The 20,263-nt window shown below is 46.0% G+C and overlaps 6 protein-coding genes across 6 annotated transcripts; 5 read left to right on the forward strand and 1 right to left on the reverse strand.

The window, feature by feature from the left end:
- Positions 1-3,114: 3,114 nt before the first annotated feature.
- F4812DRAFT_461169 (uncharacterized protein) lies at positions 3,115-5,397 on the forward strand (the record flags this gene model as incomplete). The annotated part of the gene is made up of 1 exon (XM_047937822.1): positions 3,115-5,397. One exon carries the CDS (start codon positions 3,115-3,117, stop codon positions 5,395-5,397), a length of 2,283 nt encoding a protein of 760 aa, XP_047788513.1.
- A 941-nt stretch (positions 5,398-6,338) lies between these two features.
- On the reverse strand, positions 6,339-9,215 carry F4812DRAFT_99824 (aconitate hydratase). Its single transcript, XM_047939635.1, has 2 exons — positions 9,134-9,215; positions 6,339-9,079 (listed from the first exon to the last, which is right to left on the reverse strand). Exons 1-2 carry the CDS (start codon positions 9,176-9,178, stop codon positions 6,731-6,733), a joined length of 2,394 nt encoding a protein of 797 aa, XP_047788514.1. The 5' UTR covers positions 9,179-9,215; the 3' UTR covers positions 6,339-6,730.
- Positions 9,216-10,391: 1,176 nt separating this feature from the next.
- On the forward strand, positions 10,392-12,946 carry F4812DRAFT_436255 (glycoside hydrolase family 3 protein). Its single transcript, XM_047934834.1, has 2 exons — positions 10,392-12,643; positions 12,841-12,946. Exon 1 carries the CDS (start codon positions 10,544-10,546, stop codon positions 12,443-12,445), a length of 1,902 nt encoding a protein of 633 aa, XP_047788515.1. The 5' UTR covers positions 10,392-10,543; the 3' UTR covers positions 12,446-12,643; positions 12,841-12,946.
- Positions 12,947-14,156: 1,210 nt separating this feature from the next.
- On the forward strand, positions 14,157-14,925 carry F4812DRAFT_466009 (uncharacterized protein). The gene is made up of 2 exons (XM_047938512.1): positions 14,157-14,583; positions 14,649-14,925. Exons 1-2 carry the CDS (start codon positions 14,211-14,213, stop codon positions 14,858-14,860), a joined length of 585 nt encoding a protein of 194 aa, XP_047788516.1. The 5' UTR covers positions 14,157-14,210; the 3' UTR covers positions 14,861-14,925.
- A 1,537-nt stretch (positions 14,926-16,462) lies between these two features.
- F4812DRAFT_436257 (uncharacterized protein) lies at positions 16,463-18,030 on the forward strand. The gene is made up of 4 exons (XM_047934835.1): positions 16,463-16,611; positions 16,697-16,954; positions 17,052-17,249; positions 17,300-18,030. The coding sequence occupies exons 1-4, from the start codon at positions 16,552-16,554 to the stop codon at positions 17,462-17,464; spliced, it is 681 nt and encodes a 226-aa protein (XP_047788517.1). The 5' UTR covers positions 16,463-16,551; the 3' UTR covers positions 17,465-18,030.
- Positions 18,031-18,746: 716 nt separating this feature from the next.
- On the forward strand, positions 18,747-20,076 carry F4812DRAFT_99874 (uncharacterized protein). The gene has a single exon (XM_047939636.1). It carries the CDS (start codon positions 19,005-19,007, stop codon positions 19,737-19,739), a length of 735 nt encoding a protein of 244 aa, XP_047788518.1. The 5' UTR covers positions 18,747-19,004; the 3' UTR covers positions 19,740-20,076.
- Positions 20,077-20,263: the final 187 nt, after the last annotated feature.

A 20,263-nucleotide genomic window follows, 5' to 3' on the forward strand; every position in this document is an offset into this window, starting at 1 on the left:
AGCCGTGAACCGGCAGCTATCAACCTATGGATTTGGATGTGACGTGAGAATTAATATACATGAGAGGTGCCTCAAAAATCGAGTACTTAGTTTCTCCGGAATTACTTTGCATTTTCGTATAGCGTGGGAATAGGTGGTATTATACACAAACTACTCACCCAACCTAGGTACCTATCTATAGTTGGGAAGTTTATATGCCTTTGGTGCTGTCATATGTATTCGGGGATTATTTCTCTGCATAGTATTGTCTTATACTAACAGTCCAAGGAAGTTTGCATAAAATGAAGGGAATGCGAATTAGATAAATGCAACTTTCTATAGATACTTGCTGGAATTCTTCAGGGGTAATTTCCCACATGTATTGCTTTGCTTTGAACATAACATACTTACCTCACATGATAGCCTACTGTGTGGGGATTGTTACCCTCGAATATATGGTCGATATGATATCTGATATAAACATTCTAGGTCACTCGAGTCGCATACGTTGAAGCATACGCTATAAGAATTACTAGTAATAATAATCCTTGTCCACTTCTCACCTTTCGCCGAGAGAAAATGCTTAAATTCTTCTACTTGCACGTTACACGTTACTACCAGATAAAACCAATTTTCGATACTAGCGTGATAATTTCGCAGCGCTTACCGCGGCAATAATGTAGGTACCTAGCATGCGACGTGGCAATTATGCGTGTTAGGAATTTGTATGAAAAAGATTGAAACGTTATTAATAAAGGGTATTAGATGATTGGCGATGAGAGCTTGGGTGCTAGTGGAGGCGGTCTCTTACTCCGTATACTTGGGCCAACATTAGCGTAAGAAGTAAACCGTATCTAACATTTATTTGCGAATTCAGAGTGCTGGCTTCAATACGCGGAAAAAACAAAAAAGAAAAGGGGAAAACACCTCATATACTAGTAGGTATACTAGTAGGTATACAAATTCAATTCATAGGAGGTACTTAACATATATTTCGGAATAATTCTATAGGTTTAAGTACTTAAGGTATAAGTAAATTAGATGCTAAAATGACCAAGGATAGTCTAATTAATTACCTGGTTATATTTAAAAAGTACATGCAGTTATTTCTCTTAAGCTATTGTATTTACCTCAGCACTTAATCTTAAATCTTAGGTAACATTTCAATTGATGAGCCCTTTACATTTTGGATTAAGCTCTCAAGTATTTAGTACGTGGTTCCTGCTTGTAAACCAACTTTTCTCTGTACAAATTGATGTATAAAGGGTAGGAATAACTTCTAATGTCACTTTCCACCGTAGGACCTTCGAATAATACCTAAGTTACCTATGAATAATGCTCGTGAAAACAATAGTCCGACAAATTGACTCCACACGTAGAATCTCGCACGGGCCACATTTAAAAAGCCAAAGCCAATTCTTGTCATTTACAACAACTAGTAAGGTACAACATTTACTTGTTTCTAGGAAATTCATCTTCTACAATAATCTACAATAACCTACAATAACATTTTGCCAAACAACCTATCTTTCCGGTTCCGCGTTCTATCTCCGAATGGACATCTTGCGCGCCAACTCTTTAATACCATTATAGTGATGTGATGGATAATATTCCCGTACCATTAGAAACGTCATTTTATATTCTATGCACGTAAAACGAAACCCCGGTCGGCGCGATTCTAATCGGTTTTTGGCATTCTATCTAACATTAGCTTGCCAGCTGATTCCCCTTACGGACCATGACGAAGTCACGAGGAAGTTTTACATCTGTACTGGATCAGTTACTGGGAAGGTACTAGCTAATTTGCCGCCGGTAAGTTATTGTGAATTCCTTTATTATTTTCTTTGCCGTTTTTTCGTTGTAAGTCTTTACTTTTACTCCATCTTGTGGAGAGGCTGGTCTATGATGAACCAATGTGGTAAAAGGGCGGACTGCATTCATGGAACTTCTGGTTTTGAATTCTATAACCTGCTTCAAATTCACTTGACGTTTTCTGTTCAAGAACGCGTCTTCAACCCCCCCACCCACTCTATGTAGGACTTGCCACGCTTAGGCCATTAGCTCGTTCATATGAGGAGAGAAGGCAAAGAAAGTTGTAGCAGCCGCTGCATGTACCGCTATATAGGAGCCCAGCCTTGCATTGCCACTATAAGACAGGGCCAAAGGCTGCGGTGAATAGCGACCCCAGAATCCTGGGGATTGCGATAAGCGAGGTCCGGAATTCGAAGCCGCCGTATCCTGCAGGTTGATGACTTGAATTAAAAACTGAAAAGATCTGAGACAAGCCTCCCATTTCGTCCTTTTTTTTATCGAATGATACGTCGCTTATTTATACTCTAACAACGATTATAGGACCTCTGTTCTTATTGGAGTCTAAAGGCGTAGGATAGGTATATGCCGGTCCTTCGCCTTCTTATAATAAGACGCCGGGCAATAACTTGTAAAGCTATTTATTCAAGCCGCTATTCTAAGAGGCAATTCTTCAGTTCTTCCCACGCTGCCGTTAGTCTTTTTGTTGCCGGCATTTTCCGCCGGGTTTTACTCAATCATCACAGTAAGTAGCTCCTTTTCCATTTACCTTATTTATTTGCAATTTCTTTTCCTCTCCCATCTAGTTACCTAATATCAGAAAATATACAACAACGCCTTTTCCTCGTTTCTAGTTTTCGTTCGAGCTAGTAATCAAATTTGCTGCCTAGTGCATCTCGATCTTCCACTCATTTCATAGTTCCTACCTAATTCATAGTTCCTACGTAAAGTATTGACTTCCACCTGAGGTAGTTCCAGCGCAACCACTGAAATTAATCCTATCGGGAAAGGAAAAGGCGGTTAAGATGACACGGCTTCAACCAAGCTTAAGGGAAAGAACGCAGGCACCTTATCGTTATTTTCATATACCATCGCGGCTTCTCGCGTATTGGGATTTAACGAAGCCTCCTTCCTGCGGCATCCCGTTCTTAAATTCTTCAATAGCGTGTGATTGGGTTGGCCACAAATTGGGAAGCCATGGACAATAATAGGTACATCTTGCAGCGATGCCAATTCGAAGAATGCGAAGCTACCATCTTCATCAAGGGACCTTACTGCACAACACATACCGATAGTACAGACAGGCTTAAACCTGTAGGTTTCACGATGTCGTCTTCTACCCCGGGTCAGCAGCAGCCAAACAACCATCAGCATTCTCCACGGGCGGCATCACAACCCAAAGGCAATTCCGTTGGTACAGCCCCTACAGCCCCTACAGCCCCTCAAATTGAGAGGCGGGGAGATGCTATCACCGTGAAAGCCCCTCCAGCAGCGAGTCCTACCAGTGAGAAGAAGCTGCTTCCTGCTAAATTGGTAGCGAGAAAAACCGTCGGCGCTACATCTTCTAATTCAAGGCACGAAGCCGCCGGAGCTCGCAAAACGGAAACTAAGCCCACATTGTATCCCAATTCCACTGGAGATGTTACTTCCCCAAGTCAACGGCCACTAAAACGGCCGAGGCTGTCAACCGATGTTGACAAAGGCGAAAGAGAAGCTCACCGTCAAAGTGTCTCTTTCCCGGGGAGTAGTTCTTATCCGCCTCCCGTGGTTACATCGACCAACACTGGCAATACCGGCCATGTGCCTGTGGAATCTTCCGATTTTGCTCTGCGACCTAGGAATGGAGTTTCTTCTCCTTTGGAGACGACATCAAGGTCTACTATAACGCAGGAAGGCCGCCCTGCATCGAAACCTTTGCATCAAGATCGGCCACATAAGCAACAAGGTTTACATGACAATCTTAAGAGTCGTAAAGTTCCAACTCACGACATTATAGACCTCACGGGGGACGATAACCCTGATACGCGACCTTCCAATAATACCGCTGAAAATTCCAATGCCAGTACACCAAAGCATCGGAACCACGACGCTGGAGAGTCGATAAAGGTGCAAGTCCCCGCAAATAAAGACGCGGAAAAACCGCAACGAGGCGTTGTACCAGCTCGAAAGGAACAGAATGGCGTTCGCAAGATCAGTTCTCAGCCACTCCATCGACCGCTCTTCCGGAAACCTCACGTTCATATCGCACCCCGGCCTGCACCGACATTACTTTCGCCGAGCTCACAGGTCGCTTCACCGGCGACCAAGGCTAAACCGGCCAGCGACAAACCGGCCAGCGACAAACCGGCCAGCGACAAACCGGCCAGCGACAAACCGGCCAGCGACAAACCGGCCAGCGACAAACCGGCCAGCGAAAAGCCGACCAGTGACAAACCAGCTAGTGAGAAATTAGTCAACGAAAAACCAATCAACGGAAAACCAGCCCATAGTCAGGATCCCAAACCGCTTATTGGAAGCCCCGCGGTTGCAGCCCCTCAGAATGATAGCCAAAATCACCCGAATAATGAAGCGCCGGGATCAACACAAGATGCGCAAAGTGTTGCTAACCATGCCTCTCCTAAACCCCCTCCAGTGACGTCTCCTGCTCCTACCCCCAACATAATATCAGACGCTACAAGGATCAACGGAGTAAGCCGTGGTCATTTCCAGAGGGAACAAGTAGCTGAGTACATACGTAATGTACTTGAAAATCCGACAAGATTTAGCATTCCCCCTCCAAGGAGCCCCCAAATAGGTTTAGGTACCCCATTACCTCGGTTGAATTCTGAGGAAGCATCCAATCCCAGGTGGCGATCGCAAAGCAGGGAAGAGTCCGACTTGTCGAGTACACAGACAGTTGGTAGGTCACAGGTGACAGAGGCACGTCCCTTAACAAAACAGCATCAAGCTGCACCCAAGACAGCCCAGCCTACCAATGACCATAACATAGCAAAGAGGTCCGCCAATACCATTCTCGGTGAATCGGGGCTCTCATCTTTAGTTCTAAACCGAGACTGGAAGCATCTGAACCCGGAACAGAGGCGCGAGGTCTGGATATCTAAGCATGACCCGGATAAATTCGATTCTTATATATACGGGAAACTCAACGAACCGAATAGGCCCGGTTCTGCGTTGTTTGGTTTACCTGAATACCAACAGCCTCCGCGACCAACTCGTCCAGCGGAATATTACGGCCATATAGACCCGCGGGTGCATTGGACGCGTCCCCGCTCCGAGAAGTGGCATCATGAGAAACAAAATGAGATTTCCAGACGGGGAACCAGAAAAAGTAATTTCGGCCAAGTCGTGGCTCGTACAGTTAAGCGAAGACGAGACGAGGGCGACAAGAGAATTGACCTACCCGATCGAGTAAAGAACAACCCGGCCTGGTTATCTGCTTTAGATGAACTGGACGCAATGGCAGATCAGTATTATATGCAAAGGTGCAAGGCTCATCAAGCTCACCAGAAGGACATTCGACGAAAGGAAATGGATATGGGAGATAAACTCGCGGTTGCGGATGAAGATAGTGATATCGAAATGGATATTGACTCAGGGGAGGCTGTTTAAAGGCTTGGTAAGAGAAAAAAAGGGGGAGTGGGTGAACTATAGTTCCCTTGTCCCTAGCCTATCTCACCTACGGATTTCATGGTTTATAAATAATTCTGGAATGCACATGCATACCATACAAGCTTGGTCGGGCTAGTTAGTATAAAAAGCCGGGCTCCTATTTGGAGACGTTAATACCTTAGGTACCTAAGGTAGGTAAAGCTTTGCATTAGGTAGAAGGCGCGAGGTGTCTTCGGAGATGAAAATGCCACGGAATGGCAGATGATTAATACAAGGCTACGAAAGGGCCAGGGATGCTGAATGAACTGGGGTGATTCAAGTTGGTTACCTAACTAGGTAGGTACCAAATAAATATTGAATGTCATGATTTGCTTTTTGTATACTAAGTTAGGTAGGTAGCTTTTAGGTAGCTACCTTAAAGTATATTACCTATGAAATTATTACCCGTGTGAGATCAGTAATTACCTGAGGTAGTATGAACGTTCCGCTACTCAAATCTATGGGTATGCCAATATGGATTTCCTGCCCTTCGTCATACGTTTTACCGTACCCTTACCATATTAGGATATAAATGCGTATGACTTCGACTATAAAATTATTACTAATCAACTATACCTTATCGTGTTATTGGAGATTTATTACCTGTTGAATATTTGACGACCGTCAAGCTTTCCATTGCATATAAACGGATAAAGTAGAGATACGTATAGCGGTGTAGTAACTTTGGGTACTTGATAAGTAACTGCAACCGAAAAACTTGTCCTGGGGTAATGTGTAAAAATCCTTAGTTCCCGACTATATACACTATTAGTCTTATTGTACCAGATATAAGTCCAACATGGATGTATCCCTAGAGATGCAAATTACCTATGAACCGGTAGTAGAACCCATGGCCTGAATTAATGTTGGAAGATGTGTGTGTATATTTGCTTAATCTATCTTGTATTTTCCATGCTCTGTTACAGTTACAGTCATTTAAGTACATCCGGCATTAACAGGTAAGAAAGCCACCCGGTAGTATAACAGCTATATTTAATAGTTCCTTTCTAAAGCAACCTTTTAATAATAGTTAAACAGCTTTAAGATCTCATGAGATAGACACGTTGTCATATAGGTTGGGTACCTCCTAGGTAGGCGTCTATATTTCTCTTGCTTTATACATCTATGTATACCCGGACTAGGTCAATTTTTCGTATCCCGTCGCTCAACACACCCGTCTATCTATACTAGGTACCTTAGGTTGGATAGTATCTACCATCACACGAGCATAGATCATATATACGTCATCAAGCATTCATTCGTCGAGCCAAGCAATATATCTACTGTACCAACATCACCTCTTCGACAATAAATTCAACGCGCTTCCCGCGAGTATAAAGCCCGCCTGGTCCTTGCTAACCGCGTGCTTCGTCTTGACAAGCAGCTCCTCCCCAGTCTTATGCTTCTTCACCTTAAGCGCGACCTCGCCCTTGCCGCCGTTCTGCAGCATCTCGTACAGGCCGACGGTGGACACTTCGTCGCCGGCGCCGATCTTGTCGTAGTCGGCTTCGTCGGCGAACGTTAGCGGCACGACGCCCTGCTTCTTGAGGTTCGTCTCGTGGATGCGCGCAAAGCTCTTGCACAGCACGATCCGGGCGCCTAGATACCGCGGCTGCAGCGCGGCGTGTTCTCGCGCGCTGCCCTCGCCGTAGTTGTGCTCCGCAACGACGAGCCACGGCTGCGCGGCCTCCTTCCAGCGCTTGCCCAGCTCGGGAATCGTGTGCTTGGAGCCGTCCAGGTCGTATGCGACGTTGACTTCGCCGGTCTCGGCATTAATCGCCGTGTTGAGGGTGTTCTCGCTGATATTAGGCAGGTGGCCCTTGTACTTCAGCCAAGGGCCGGCGGCGGAAATAGTGTCCGTCGTGCACTTGCCGGTGACTTTAACTAGCACGCGAAGACCAGTAAGCTCAGAGTTGGGGAAGGGCTCGAAAGGCTCCAGAAGAGCAAGACGTTCCGAAGTGGGTGAGATGGCTACGTTTACAGATGGGTCGGGGGCTTGAGTTAGGGGTCGGAACTCCTTTCGGGCAGCTTCGAACGGTTGAGACGGGATTTCGAGACCGGAAGGAGGTGAGAATTTGAATTCCTTGCCGGATGGGGTGGGGAGTGAGTCTGTCATAGGGTTAAAAGTGGTAGTGCCTGCGAATGTCATGGCTGTGACGATCTCAGGCGATGCTAGGAAGTTCATGGTATCGGGGTTTCCGTCGTTCCTGCCGCGGAAATTACGGTTATATGAGGTGAATACAGCATTGGGGGTTCCCTTTTCGACGTCGTCATGTCGTTTCCATTGGCCAATGCAAGGACCGCAGGCGTTCGAAAGTACGGTACCACCAGCTTCTTTAAATGTGTCGAGAGGACCGTCTCGTCGTAAAGTTTCTCTGATCTGGTCACTTCCCGGTGTTATATAGAAATCGGATGCAGGCTTTAAACCCGCCTCTATCGCCTCACGAACCATGCTTTCTACACGCGTCATGTCCTCGTATGAACTGTTTGTACAACTTCCAATCAGACCTGCTGATAGCTTGTCGGGCCAATTTTGCTCCTTTACTGTTTCCTTGAACTGGGATAGGGGCGTAGACAGATCAGGGGTGAAGGGTCCGTTGATATGAGGTTCCAACTTAGATAAATCGATGGTAATGACCTCATCGTATTTAGCATCAGCATCGGCCTTTAGCTGGACAATATCGGAGAACTTCTTCGCCTCTCTCGCTACGTCATGTCGGTGAGTCGCCTCTAGATATCGAACGTGAGCAGGGTTGAAGGGGAAGATAGAAGTCGTAGCGCCAACTTCGGCGCCCATATTACAAATAGTTGAGGCGCCAGTACAGCTGAGAGTCTCCACGCCGGGTCCGAAATACTCAATGATGAATCCAGTACCGCCACGTACAGTCAGTTGTCCAGCGAGGTTGAGAATGACGTCCTTGGGTGCAGCCCAGCCGCTAAGTTTGCCCTTCAGTTCTACACCCAGGATACGAGGAGCCTTAAGTTCCCATGGCGCACCGACGAGAGCCTCAACAGCATCGGCACCACCAACACCGATTGCTATGGTGGAAAGACCTCCAGCGTTGGGTGTGTGACTGTCGGTACCTAGCATCATCAAACCGGGAGCAGCGTAGTTTTCTAGAACACTCTGGTGGATAATACCAGCACCAGGAGGCCAGAATTCGATTCCATATTTCTTCGCGGCGGATTCTAAGAAGTCGAAAACTTCTTGGTTCATCTTGATTCCGGATTCCAAGTCGGCCTGTGCGCCTCGTTCGCCCACAATTAAGTGGTCGCAGTGAATGCTAGCCGGGATAGCGGTCGAAGGAAGATTGCAAGTCATAAACTGCAGAAGAGCCATCTGTGCGGAGGCATCCTGCATAGCAACTCGGTCAGGCTTTAACTTAAGATTCGCTGTTCCTCGAATATTCCGTCCTCCGTTTGTGTTGGTCAGAAGTGATTCTTCGACATTGTCAAGATGACTGTAGAGGATCTTCTCAGCCAGGGTAAGGGCAGCACCCTTTCCCAGTACCTCTCTGACCTTCTCATAGTTCTTGACTAACTTGAGGTAGGGCGGTATTCGCGGGTTCGAAGCGTCGAATGTGGGCGTCGCAAAGGAACGTGTTAGAGGGGCACGTGCTTGACAATTTCGAGATAAGATCCCCTATAGAATGTGATATTAGAAATAAATAATATCAACTATATGGATTATACGTACCCGAAGAGGTGTACCTCGACGGCACAGAAGATTAGCTGTCCTCATCCTTCTTGATTGTCATCGCATGAAAAATGTACCTGAGGCGTAAAGAAAGAAAAAAAAAAAAAAAAAAGGTACATAAAAATTCATTGCGACAATTGACAATTGACTAATTTTGATTGGACAGCACAAAAAGTTGCTTGCGATGCCGGAGCCAGTGGGACATAACCTCTGTAAAATCTGGGGTACAGCAAGGAACGTATCATTACATTACAGGAACGCACAGTGTAGATTGCGGTAATGACGTAGGGTGGAAGAGAATTGATACCTGAAAGGGATACCATATTTTAAGGAGTTAAATTAGGCACCTACCTACCTTAGGTACCTTGCTTAAGTTCTACTCTTTTTTTCTTAAGATATAAACATGAAGAATCGACCAATATACAAGTCAAAAAATGGCATGCGACGTTGGAAACGTAAAATGCCTACTATAGTGAGAATTAAATAGGAATTATACAAATATCTCATGGCCTCTTTTTTTAGAGGCAACTACGTTAAAGGGTTATAGGATATACGTATCTTACATTTAAATCATGATTATAACTGTAAAGCTTCTGTATGTGCAAGTGCTATATAAAACTCAGGGGTATACAAGATATTACGCCCATAGAACACGATAATAGGGGGTAAGTACTCTTAAAGCAACAAGGTCTCCGGGACACTATAAATAGGTACCCAGGTAGGTAGGTACCTACACATGACGATCATATAGACACAATTTAGAAAATAATGCAGTCTCGTATTAAAAGATTTACCGAACATTTTCTTGCACTGCCCAAAAATCCTCTTTAACATCCTTGTTATAGCCATCGTTCTTCAGTGCCAAACACTCGTATTCTACTCCGCCCAAGATGTGTCGGAATGGGCAGACATTTGCCATCCGCCTGGATTCTCCAACCGTCTCCGCAAACTCTACCCCGGAACGCCTTTCTGTCTACGCGGAATGGTGCGGAGAAGCAATAATCGGAGTGAAACCACGTGTGCCGAGATGACGAACTGCGTAGTATGCCCCGAAGTAGAGCGTGGTATCGTCCACACCATCTCCCATCGCCAACTGCATCAAAAGGCAGTGTTGCATAGGTTCTCCGTTAAATATGGCTTGTGCTTAAAGTACTGATAAAAATAGGCTATTTAAGCCACTTCTCGAATAGAGCTGAGCAAGAACGGCTGGTAGCGAGATTTTGCTTCTATGGTTCAGTTTACTGACCCCTGTTTGGGTCTTCGGGGCCGACGAAAACGCCGAAAAGGCCTGATTCAGTATATAGAAGGGAGGGAGGAACTGGGAGAGGTCAACCTTGGGATCTCTATATCTAGCCTAAGCATAGAGCCGCCGTTCTAGGATAAATCCTCTCTCAAATTTCACAGAGCGCAATGACCTCTCCTTTACTTGCCTTACTGGCGCTGTCAGTATGGCCTCTCAACGGCTTCTGCTTAACCACACCTTGCGGGCCTGGACATCCGGTTGTCAGTCGTGCAATCAGCAACGGCACAGAGACCCCAGCCTATCGAGATTCTTCCCTGGGTATTGACGATAGAGTCGACGACCTCCTTCAGCGGATGACCCTCGAGGAGAAAGCTGGCCAGATGTTTCATGCAATGCTGTATATGGGTCCTAATGGCACATTATACGAGGGGGGTGAAGATTTCCTCGGAAATAGCACAGACTTCGTGATTGGGACTCAATACTTAACATATTTCAACCTCGTTGGCGACATCACCGACGCCCGGCAGACGGCTGAGTTCTACAACCGCGTCCAGAAACGTGCTCTGGAGACTCGCCTTGGCATTCCCGTCACACTATCCTCTGATCCTCGGCACCACTTTACCGAAAACATCGGAACTGGTTTCGCCGCAGGCCGCTTCTCTCAGTGGCCTGAGACTCTCGGATTAGCCGCGCTTCGAGACGCTCAGCTAGTTCGAAAATTCGCCGAGATCGCCCGCGAGGAATATATGGCCGTCGGACTACGTGCTGCGCTGCACCCGCAAGTAGACCTGGCGACAGAACCGCGCTGGGCACGAATTGCTGGAACTTTCGGTGAGGATTCAACCCTAACTGCTGAACTCCTTACCGAATACATCAAGGGTTTCCAAGGCGAGGAATTCGGTCCTACATCTGTGAGTACCGTGACAAAGCATTTTCCCGGCGGAGGGCCGATGGAAAATGGTGAGGACAGCCACTTCGTCTACGGGAAGAATGAGACTTACCCCGGACATAACTTCAACCACCATCTCATTCCTTTCAAAGCGGCTATCGCTGCGGGCGCCCGCCAGATGATGCCGTACTACAGTCGTCCAATTGGCACTCAATACGAACCCGTAGGGTTTTCGTTCAACAAGGGGATCGTAACAGACCTTTTGCGCAACGAACTCGGATTCGAGGGTGTGGTTTTGACAGACTGGGGTTTGATTACTGATACCTATCTCCTTGGTCAATATACGCCTGCTCGAGCCTGGGGAGTAGAGAATCTATCGGAGCTGGAGAGAGTCACACGCATCCTTGAGGCCGGTTGCGACCAGTTCGGCGGCGAAACGCGCCCCGAGCTGATCGTCCAATTGGTCCAGGAAGGCATCGTAAGCGAAGAGCGTCTCGACGTGTCTGTGCGAAAGCTGCTGCGCGAGAAGTTCATCCTAGGTCTTTTCGACAACCCGTTTGTCGACCCCGAGGCTGCTGACCGGATTGTTGGAAACGATTATTTCGTAAGCTTAGGCAACGACGCCCAGCGTCGCTCGTACACGCTACTTACCAACAAAAACGACACCTTGCCGCTTCGTAAGGTCGGCCTGGAAACCAAGTTCTACATTGAAGGATTCAATGCAATGTTTCTGCAAAATCGTAGTTACGCAGTAGTGGACAAGCCCGAGGACGCTGACTACGCCCTCCTGCGGCTAGCTGCTCCTTACGAGCCGCGACTAGATGGAATCGAGGCATATTTCCACGCCGGCTCTCTCGAGTTCTCAGCTGAGGAACGGGCACGGCAAGCCGTTATCTACTCGAAGGTACCCACTATCGTCGATATGATGCTAGATCGACCGGCTGCGGTACCTGAGGTTGCGGAACAAGCGGTGGCCATGCTGGCTAGCTTTGGAAGTAGTTCTGACGCGTTTCTCGACATCGTATTCGGTGTTGCTGAGCCCGAAGGGAAACTGCCGTACGATTTACCGCGTTCGAACAAAGCTGCTGAGGAGTCTTTTGAAGATGTACCGTTCGATACTAGAGACCCGGTGTTCAAATTTGGGCATGGGTTAATATACGCGGATCGGGGAGGCACTTAGTTATTTGGCAATTTGGATATCAGAGAAGTACTTGGAAGGAGAGGCTCTAAGTAATAGGTAAATAATTCAATAATTCCAATGTGTTAGGTTTCTATGTTTTTTGGGGGGGGGATATAGCTTCCGAGCCGTGTTTACTGTCGTATAGAGAGAAAATGCAAGGACATGCATGTGTTTATAAACAAAGCTATCAGAACTCAGGTAACAACAACAACTCCAGAGTTTCAATCCATACTCGCCTACTTTACAGTTAGTCTAATCGTTGTAACAGGTACGTTTAGGCAGCAAATAACCTTCAGAAACTTAGCTTGATCAATCATACCTCTATTTTAACAAGCTATTTTTTTTTTCAAACGTAAACAACACTCAAATTAATTACTTGCTAATCAGCTTCCTAGGTTAACGTAGCAAACTCTAAACTTCTATATAAACACCGCTGTACAGCGAGGTTACAATCTAGCATGGATATTACTAGAAGGCAAAAATGAAAACTAAAACAACGAGGGCTTGCGTCAAATTATGGCGTTTCATATTTAACCTCTTCTAGCGATCATGTTCATTTATCTTGCCTCTCTAGATACCCTATGAATGTAGGTCCACGAGATAAAGCAAGAGTCAACTTGAGTATATACCTAGGTGCACGAATCGTTATATGTGTTCTCATTTTGATATTGCTTAAAGCTAGGTACCTAACCTTAGGTACCTAGGGTAGGCAGGCATCAACATGCAAGAGGACATTTAGGCAGCCCCGTCATTAGGGAAGCCGTAGCAACAAGCAGAAACCTTATATTTCCAGGCACCAAATTTGCAGAGTTTTGACCATCAAGTTTTGACCGTCACGTTTCATTGGAAGATTAACCACCAGCCATCTTTATGAGTTAACTTTGCTTGCGTCACTACCTAAGGCATATCGACCACTTAGCGGATCCAAACCTTAGGTACTCCAGGCTTCCGGTAAACAATGTCACTCGTTCTATTATTATTGCCCTTATCTCCTACACGTCAAGAGCCACACAGTCACTCCTGTTGTTAAGTTCCTTCTTTAGTTCAACACATTAAACACGCTCGTACCCCACCATTGTTATCATTGTTATTATTCTATTGCGCGTACACGACGCGGTATATGGTGTTATGCGCACTTTGCGGACCTCAGTGCGCATGCACAGACCACTGCTATGGAAACATACGCGTACCTTAGGTGCGTGAGTTGTTGATAAGACTTCAAGATGGGCTATATAAAGGTTATCCTCGGTACCTCCTCGACTCATTTTTTCCCTTTCTCCTATCATACCTTCTATCCGGACAGCCTGGTCAAGCGAAGAATGTGAGTGTCATCATCATATCATCATATGCATAGTGCTTCGAATGGATGGGACTGACACTATAACAAAGCAAATCCAGAGGTATTCTTATTACGCAAACCATAGGTTACCCCTTATCGATTCAAATACGGTTACTCGAGGTGTTCAAAGACAGACTCTTCTAGCAATTCGTTAGCCATGTGCCACGTAAGTATCTATATGTCTACCTCACGTAGACGAACTATCAAGACGTTTGCCTTGAAGAACATTTCGGCCCTGCTCATTATCGAGGTCTTACATGGGTGGGACAAATCACGGAAGCATTTATGGAGATCTGGATTCGCGATAACGACAAGGCGATACAATATGGCGACCGTAAAGATCTTCTATCCATGGCTCAAATACATGTGTCCTTCCAATATTATCAGCTTGCTCACATGTTTGTAGGCATTTGAGGGCGAGATACAATGCTCGTTGCCAGGAGCAGGCACCTCCTTTTGCAAGAAACATCGCTACATTGCTATTACAAAGCTATTGAACGCGACTGGGAAAAGCATAATGCCACATGGTTCGGAAAAGAAGACGTCGACAAACTCAGTAGAGCCTACTATCTCGTATCTATCGCGATTATCGCACGAATCGTCCACGCCTGGCGGTATTATAGAGACGACTACTGCGAAGGACACGAAAAGCGCGTCATTTGGCTTTATTCTGATCGGCGAAATATCGAAAATCTGATTCATGATGGGAACCGCGGACTCCTTCTGGAAGAGAACGCCGAGAAGAAAATACAAGAAAACCTTGTAGATGCGCTGGAGAGGGTCAATGAAGACCTACCTGGTAAGTAATAGTTTACACGTTACGAGAAGTCTTTGAAGTAGACATCCATACTGACAAAGAATTAGACTGGGAATTCCATACACTGTTGAGGGACTTCCCAGAAGTCCAAATCGTCCCCGAAGACACTCTAGGAGCAATCACTCGAGCGAGCAGGCGAGCCGAGATCTTGGCTTCGAACAAGGCCTATAACCCGATAGATTGGTCGGGCGATGAGCCTATGTCTGAGGCCGATAGAGAGAAATGGGCCATATACTACGAAACGCAGGTTCAGTGGTAATCCTACCTCGATCCAAACTGGGGTTGAACAGCCAAGAAGCCCGAACGAATCAACTCTCCACAAACGATGTCCTGTCCTAATGCATCCGCTCATTCTCTTTGCTCGTCTCTCAAACCAACTCACGCTTCGCGACGTTATCGGAGGATTGCTCTATCGCTGTCACGGCACTGTCCTTATAGGTGAAGATAGCATCGTCAACTCGATCTACCTTTTGGCAGTGTAGCGGTTTGATGGCTATCTTCCGGACTCTTACGATCGCGCTAGCCAAGTCTTTGCTGAGGATTGGTATCTTTTATTTCTTTTTTATTTCTTTACATGGACAAATCCACAAGGCATTTTCATTGTGTAGCTCAAACAGCTTGCTCCACACACCTGTCATATCAACTTTTAGGGGGGACGTCGACGCAAACTGGGCCACTCACTATCCGGGTGGGATCTGCGTCAGATCTTCCTGTGGCCTACTTTGCACGTGATTTTAATACTGCGCAGATCGGCGGTATCAGTCAATATGTGCTAATACCAGTACATCGGGTGTCTGGAAGCAGCTGTGGCTCACAATAAGTTTTGGGGGGGATTAGAGAAGGATAAGTGGATGGGATAATGAAAAAGGGGACTGGAAAAGAGGGATACAGGAAAAGGGGGGTACAGGAAAAATGGGACACAGGAAAAAGGGGATACGGGAAAAGGGAGATACGGGATTTCTTTACTCGAGTCTGAACACGATTTTTACCTGCGAGTGATGATTTATCCTTGAAGTGCTGTGACATTTATGCTGCTATATAGGTACATAGCTACCCGCCTAACGTATATGTATATGCTTGGGAGTGACATGAGAGTAGGTGTTTTCGTGTATAGCAAGTAGCTCCTCACGCAGTTTGTCAGGGATATGGGGGTATACAGGGATAGACTGGCTAGAATAGGGGCTGACCGGTTGCATCAAAGGTAGCTAGCTCCCTCGTAAGAGGATAGAAGACCAGGCGTTACTAGGTTCACTACAATATACCTTACTTGAATCATTTGATTTGGGTAGGCGCCTCCTATCTAGGTATACGAATATCACACTAGTCGTACTTGCACATGAGTATTATTTCTGGTTTATCTAAGATAATGATACTCCCGAGGCTTATATTATGTGATATGGAAGAGAGGTATGCCACGAATTTTTCTATTTTCTAACTAATACACCAGGTTCAACTTTTATTTCTCATGGGTCTTCTGTGTCGATGGAATGAGACATATGAATTCATATCTGTTGGCACTTTCAGGTAAAGGACCTATTCATCGTTTCAACTATAGAGCTTATTATAGAGGTCATGTAGAATCGGACGCGAATCGAACGTACGTTACATTAGGGAAGAACTTGAGACTCTACCGTAACTACTATAATATGTAGTAGCGTTAGGAGGTACATAACAGATATGGTGGCTCACAAGGCTATCACGTGCCAGTCAGCTGCCAGCAGGTTGTAGGTTGTATGGTAAGTTGGTACTGTATTTGTACCGTGACGCATACAGTTTTAGAAGGTACCCCCACTGCTAAACGCTAAAATACCACTAAATATCGTACTTAATCCAGGTACCTAATTGCATTGCACCACCTGCAGGCAATCCACAAAGTACTAAGGTACCTACTATGTACTGTGCTGGACTCGATATTGATGATCATAAATTTCATAGAGGCACTTAACTACGATGAGCGAGAATAATCGAACTACCTCGAGAAAGCCAAATACCGCTAGTGTCGATGCAGAGGTTAGTTATAGAGGAAATATATTATAATTTATTATAATGGGAGCAGTATTAGCTGGTGATGTTTTGGGCTAACCTGTGCGATCAGCGCGCGCGTCTGCGGCGCAACCAGCGGAATTCTAGAGCGAGGAAACAGGCATACATCCAAAATCTAGAAAAGCAATGGAATGAATGTTTGCGGTTAGGGGCCCGGGCCACCATAGAGATGCAGAAGGAGGCCAAGAGAGTTCAAGAAGAAAACAGGGTTCTCCGGACTCTACTCCATAACCAAGGCCTCGACGATGCGGCGATCCAGCGTGCTATCGATGCTGCGAAACTCCCTGAACGAAGCATGGACGAGACGCAGGTCAGTTACCTGCATTACTTCTCACATCGCGATCAATCCTAAAAAAAAAAAAAAAAAACCTTTTGAGCAATACTAACAATTAATTCATGAAATACAGAATTCGCAAGATACTTCAAAGTCCGGCGCATCGTTTAATACTTGCAATTTCTCACCCATCCCTTGTTTACCGGCGTTGTCTCGGGTGGAAACACCACAACTTCCCCGGGGCCGAGAAGACATTGTCCAGCCTCCGGCCCAACATAATTGCATACCGGATCTTCCCAATCCAAAAGATGTCTTCAACCTAGAAGTAAATGTAAGTTTTATTCACATATTAGATAGTGTCAAGCTTCTGACAAAAATAAGATGAACGATCAAATGTATCCGGATAATTTCGACTTTACAGAGATATTATCCGACAATCTCATGGACTTCCCTTCTCTCATAGAAGGTACTGAGTACAACCGCACTGAGTTTCTATCGCAAGACGAATATTTCGCAGGGAGCTTGAACAAGCCTCCAGAAGCGTAATATCATGCACAGCCCTAATCAACTATAAGGCATACAGCATACAACACGAATGTAATCAAGTTATTACGTTGACAACATTAACAATTAAGCCCGTCCATTAGGGGGCGAATAGTCAAAGTCATACGTCATGTGGAGGTTGAAGTAACTATCCTTAAATCCACCATTGGCGAATACATTTCAGCATTGAATCTTTTTAACAACCTAATTCGTTAGTTCACATGGTCTTCGGCCACTCGACAATACACGGCCTCCTTATTTTATTAGACCCAATGGTGTGGTTAGCTTAATTAATCTACCCTAAATATTCTTGCGCGTCTGAGAGCCCCTCCATATTCTATCACGTCTTTTTGAGATGATTGAACTTCGCAAGTTGTAGTAAAAAGAGCTTTCCGGCATATCCTTCACCGATCGCAAAGCAAGGTACATAACTGGAACGCGTTCTCATCTTACTGGCTCGTTCCCTGATAGTGATCAGATGCGCAGTGTAGTATGCACCTCATACACTTGAAATTATCACTTGCGATAGCGCGCAGGTACATTGTTTTGCCTTTGCTCGTAAATTTTACCAGACGGACTTTCGGCGTAGAAACTGATAACCGCTGTGATGTGATACTAGGCGCTAAATAGTCCTTCTAGACCAATAGTTTTGCCGTGCTTCGATACTCACCGTGGGATAAGCACTAGAGCAAAGATATAAGTTATGAAATTTAATAGTACATGAGTTTAGGAAATTGAATTGATTGAAGTAGCGAATTTTTCTAATTACTTGATGCTTTACCTACCTTTTATGTAGCTACCCCCCATTTGGAGCTGCTATGCTATAGGTAGTTGAAAGTCTACCTAAGTTCAATATGTACAAATTACTTCGAAAATGGTCTGGTAAGTCTCCCCTGACTTCGGGCCAGGGAACTACAAAACCTGGCTTTGGCCTATTTGGTCGAAACACCCCAAGTGCGCGAATACTCTACATCATATGGCAGCAATTAAATCTGCCAACTCGCGTACAGTACACCCAAGTGGATTAACTTGCAAGTTCGATATACAACGAGTTTTAAAACTTTGCTCTATACGGAGGATACTCGGTGAACCTGCTAAGATCATGCCTCAATTCTAGGTCAGCTGTACCAAGCAGTTTCTTCGCATTTGGATAAATCCTACCATTCTGGCCTGTATTGAGAGGCATAACGGTAGCCACCTTCGTCGAAACAGTTAAAACGGAGTATCGAAATTACCATGTTCTCTACTATGGTGTCCTCCCGTGACAATGAGGTGCTCGGTGAGGAGCCAGCGTACTGTTCTTGAGGCCCAAGTTAATATGAGAATAACTTAGGGAAGATTTGGTTTACAGTCCTGTATATATAAAAGAGTACGGCGTCGCTATGGTCGAGATGATTGAAGAGACAAGCTCCGGACCACAACTCAAAAAGCTCAGACTTGCTTCATTGTCAATTTGACTTCCTTCACTACCAAACCTCTTCACAGCCAACATTTCTACCTTTCAACACATAACACATATCAAAGAACTAAACGCTATATCATCATGTCTTCCATTGCACCGTCGGCGGAGAATCAACCTTCCCTCTTGATTAGGATGGTCATGCCATATGGAGTGCCCACCTTCCGCTGCCCCTATTGTCCCATGTGGTTTCAAAAGCCTGGACACTTCAAGAATCACCTATCAAAACAGCATACTGCGGAACTAGCCCAGGTCGGTATCTTCTTGACGCTATACCCCGATACATCCAACTGGATGTTCGAGGGTATGAGTGCTCTGTCCGAGCACCCATCGCCGCTTCAGCTGCATAACAACATGGCAACTGCTTCGAATTCGAACATCCCGAGCCCGATTCCTGTCCATGGCTCGAGCCGGGCTACGGCAGCTCCTCCAGCTGCATGCCAGAGCACTCAGTTCGCTATTGCCTCGCAGGCTCAGTTCTCGCCTCAGCTCCCGCCTCAGCCTCGAGCCTCATCCCGGAACCAGCGATTCACTCCAGCGCCTCAGGCCTCGTCTATTGCCCCACCTCCACCTCCGCCTCCGCCTGCTCCTCATGCTCCTCCCACACCGTCTCACCAAGCCCAGAGTCACGGTCCGCCTACCTTGCATGGGACTTTCCAGCCCCACAACCACGCGATGCCTACGATGAATGGAGGCATAGCCTCGCCTGCTATTCCCCCACCCCCGCCTCCTTCCAATAATCCCTATGGAAATTTCCCCACTCAGAACTCGTCTGGATTCAATCAGTGGCAGTTTGGACTAGAGACTGATTTGCTATGAGTTGAGCGTGCTATGGGTCTGAGGTAGTCAGTTTGGACGGCGTTTGACAGGTAACTTCAGGCAGGACTGAGACATATACGGAGGATTGACACTAGGTATGTATTAGAGACGCGTTGTTTCGGTTTGGCACACAGATTTTAATTGTTCGGAACTTGGTACATTTATTCGTTATAAGAGCTTTTCCTTGCCTTCTCTCCGGGGGCAGGGTTTCAAATTACATAAGAGGGATCCTATATAGTCCCTCCTCGGGTTTTATGTGTTACATGCCATGCAGTAGATTCTACTAATACATTCTTTATCATTAAATGCCCTCTGTTTCCCTCTTTAAAGCGTGACTCCCTAACGTTCGGCCATTATGGCGAGGTGAGATAGTGGAACTAGGTACCGAGTACGGAACGGAGCCGGGCGATGGTGGGGCCGATTTTGTGTAATAAGGGGTCGTGGGCTCCGGATGTGGACCTGGGATCCACTGATTAAGTATTGAAGAAACGGCATATAAGCCATATGGAACGTGCGAATCTAAA

Source organism: Daldinia caldariorum (assembly GCF_022478825.1).
Source record: "Daldinia caldariorum strain CBS 122874 unplaced genomic scaffold F4812scaffold_13, whole genome shotgun sequence".
Classification (NCBI taxonomy): domain Eukaryota; kingdom Fungi; phylum Ascomycota; class Sordariomycetes; order Xylariales; family Hypoxylaceae; genus Daldinia; species Daldinia caldariorum.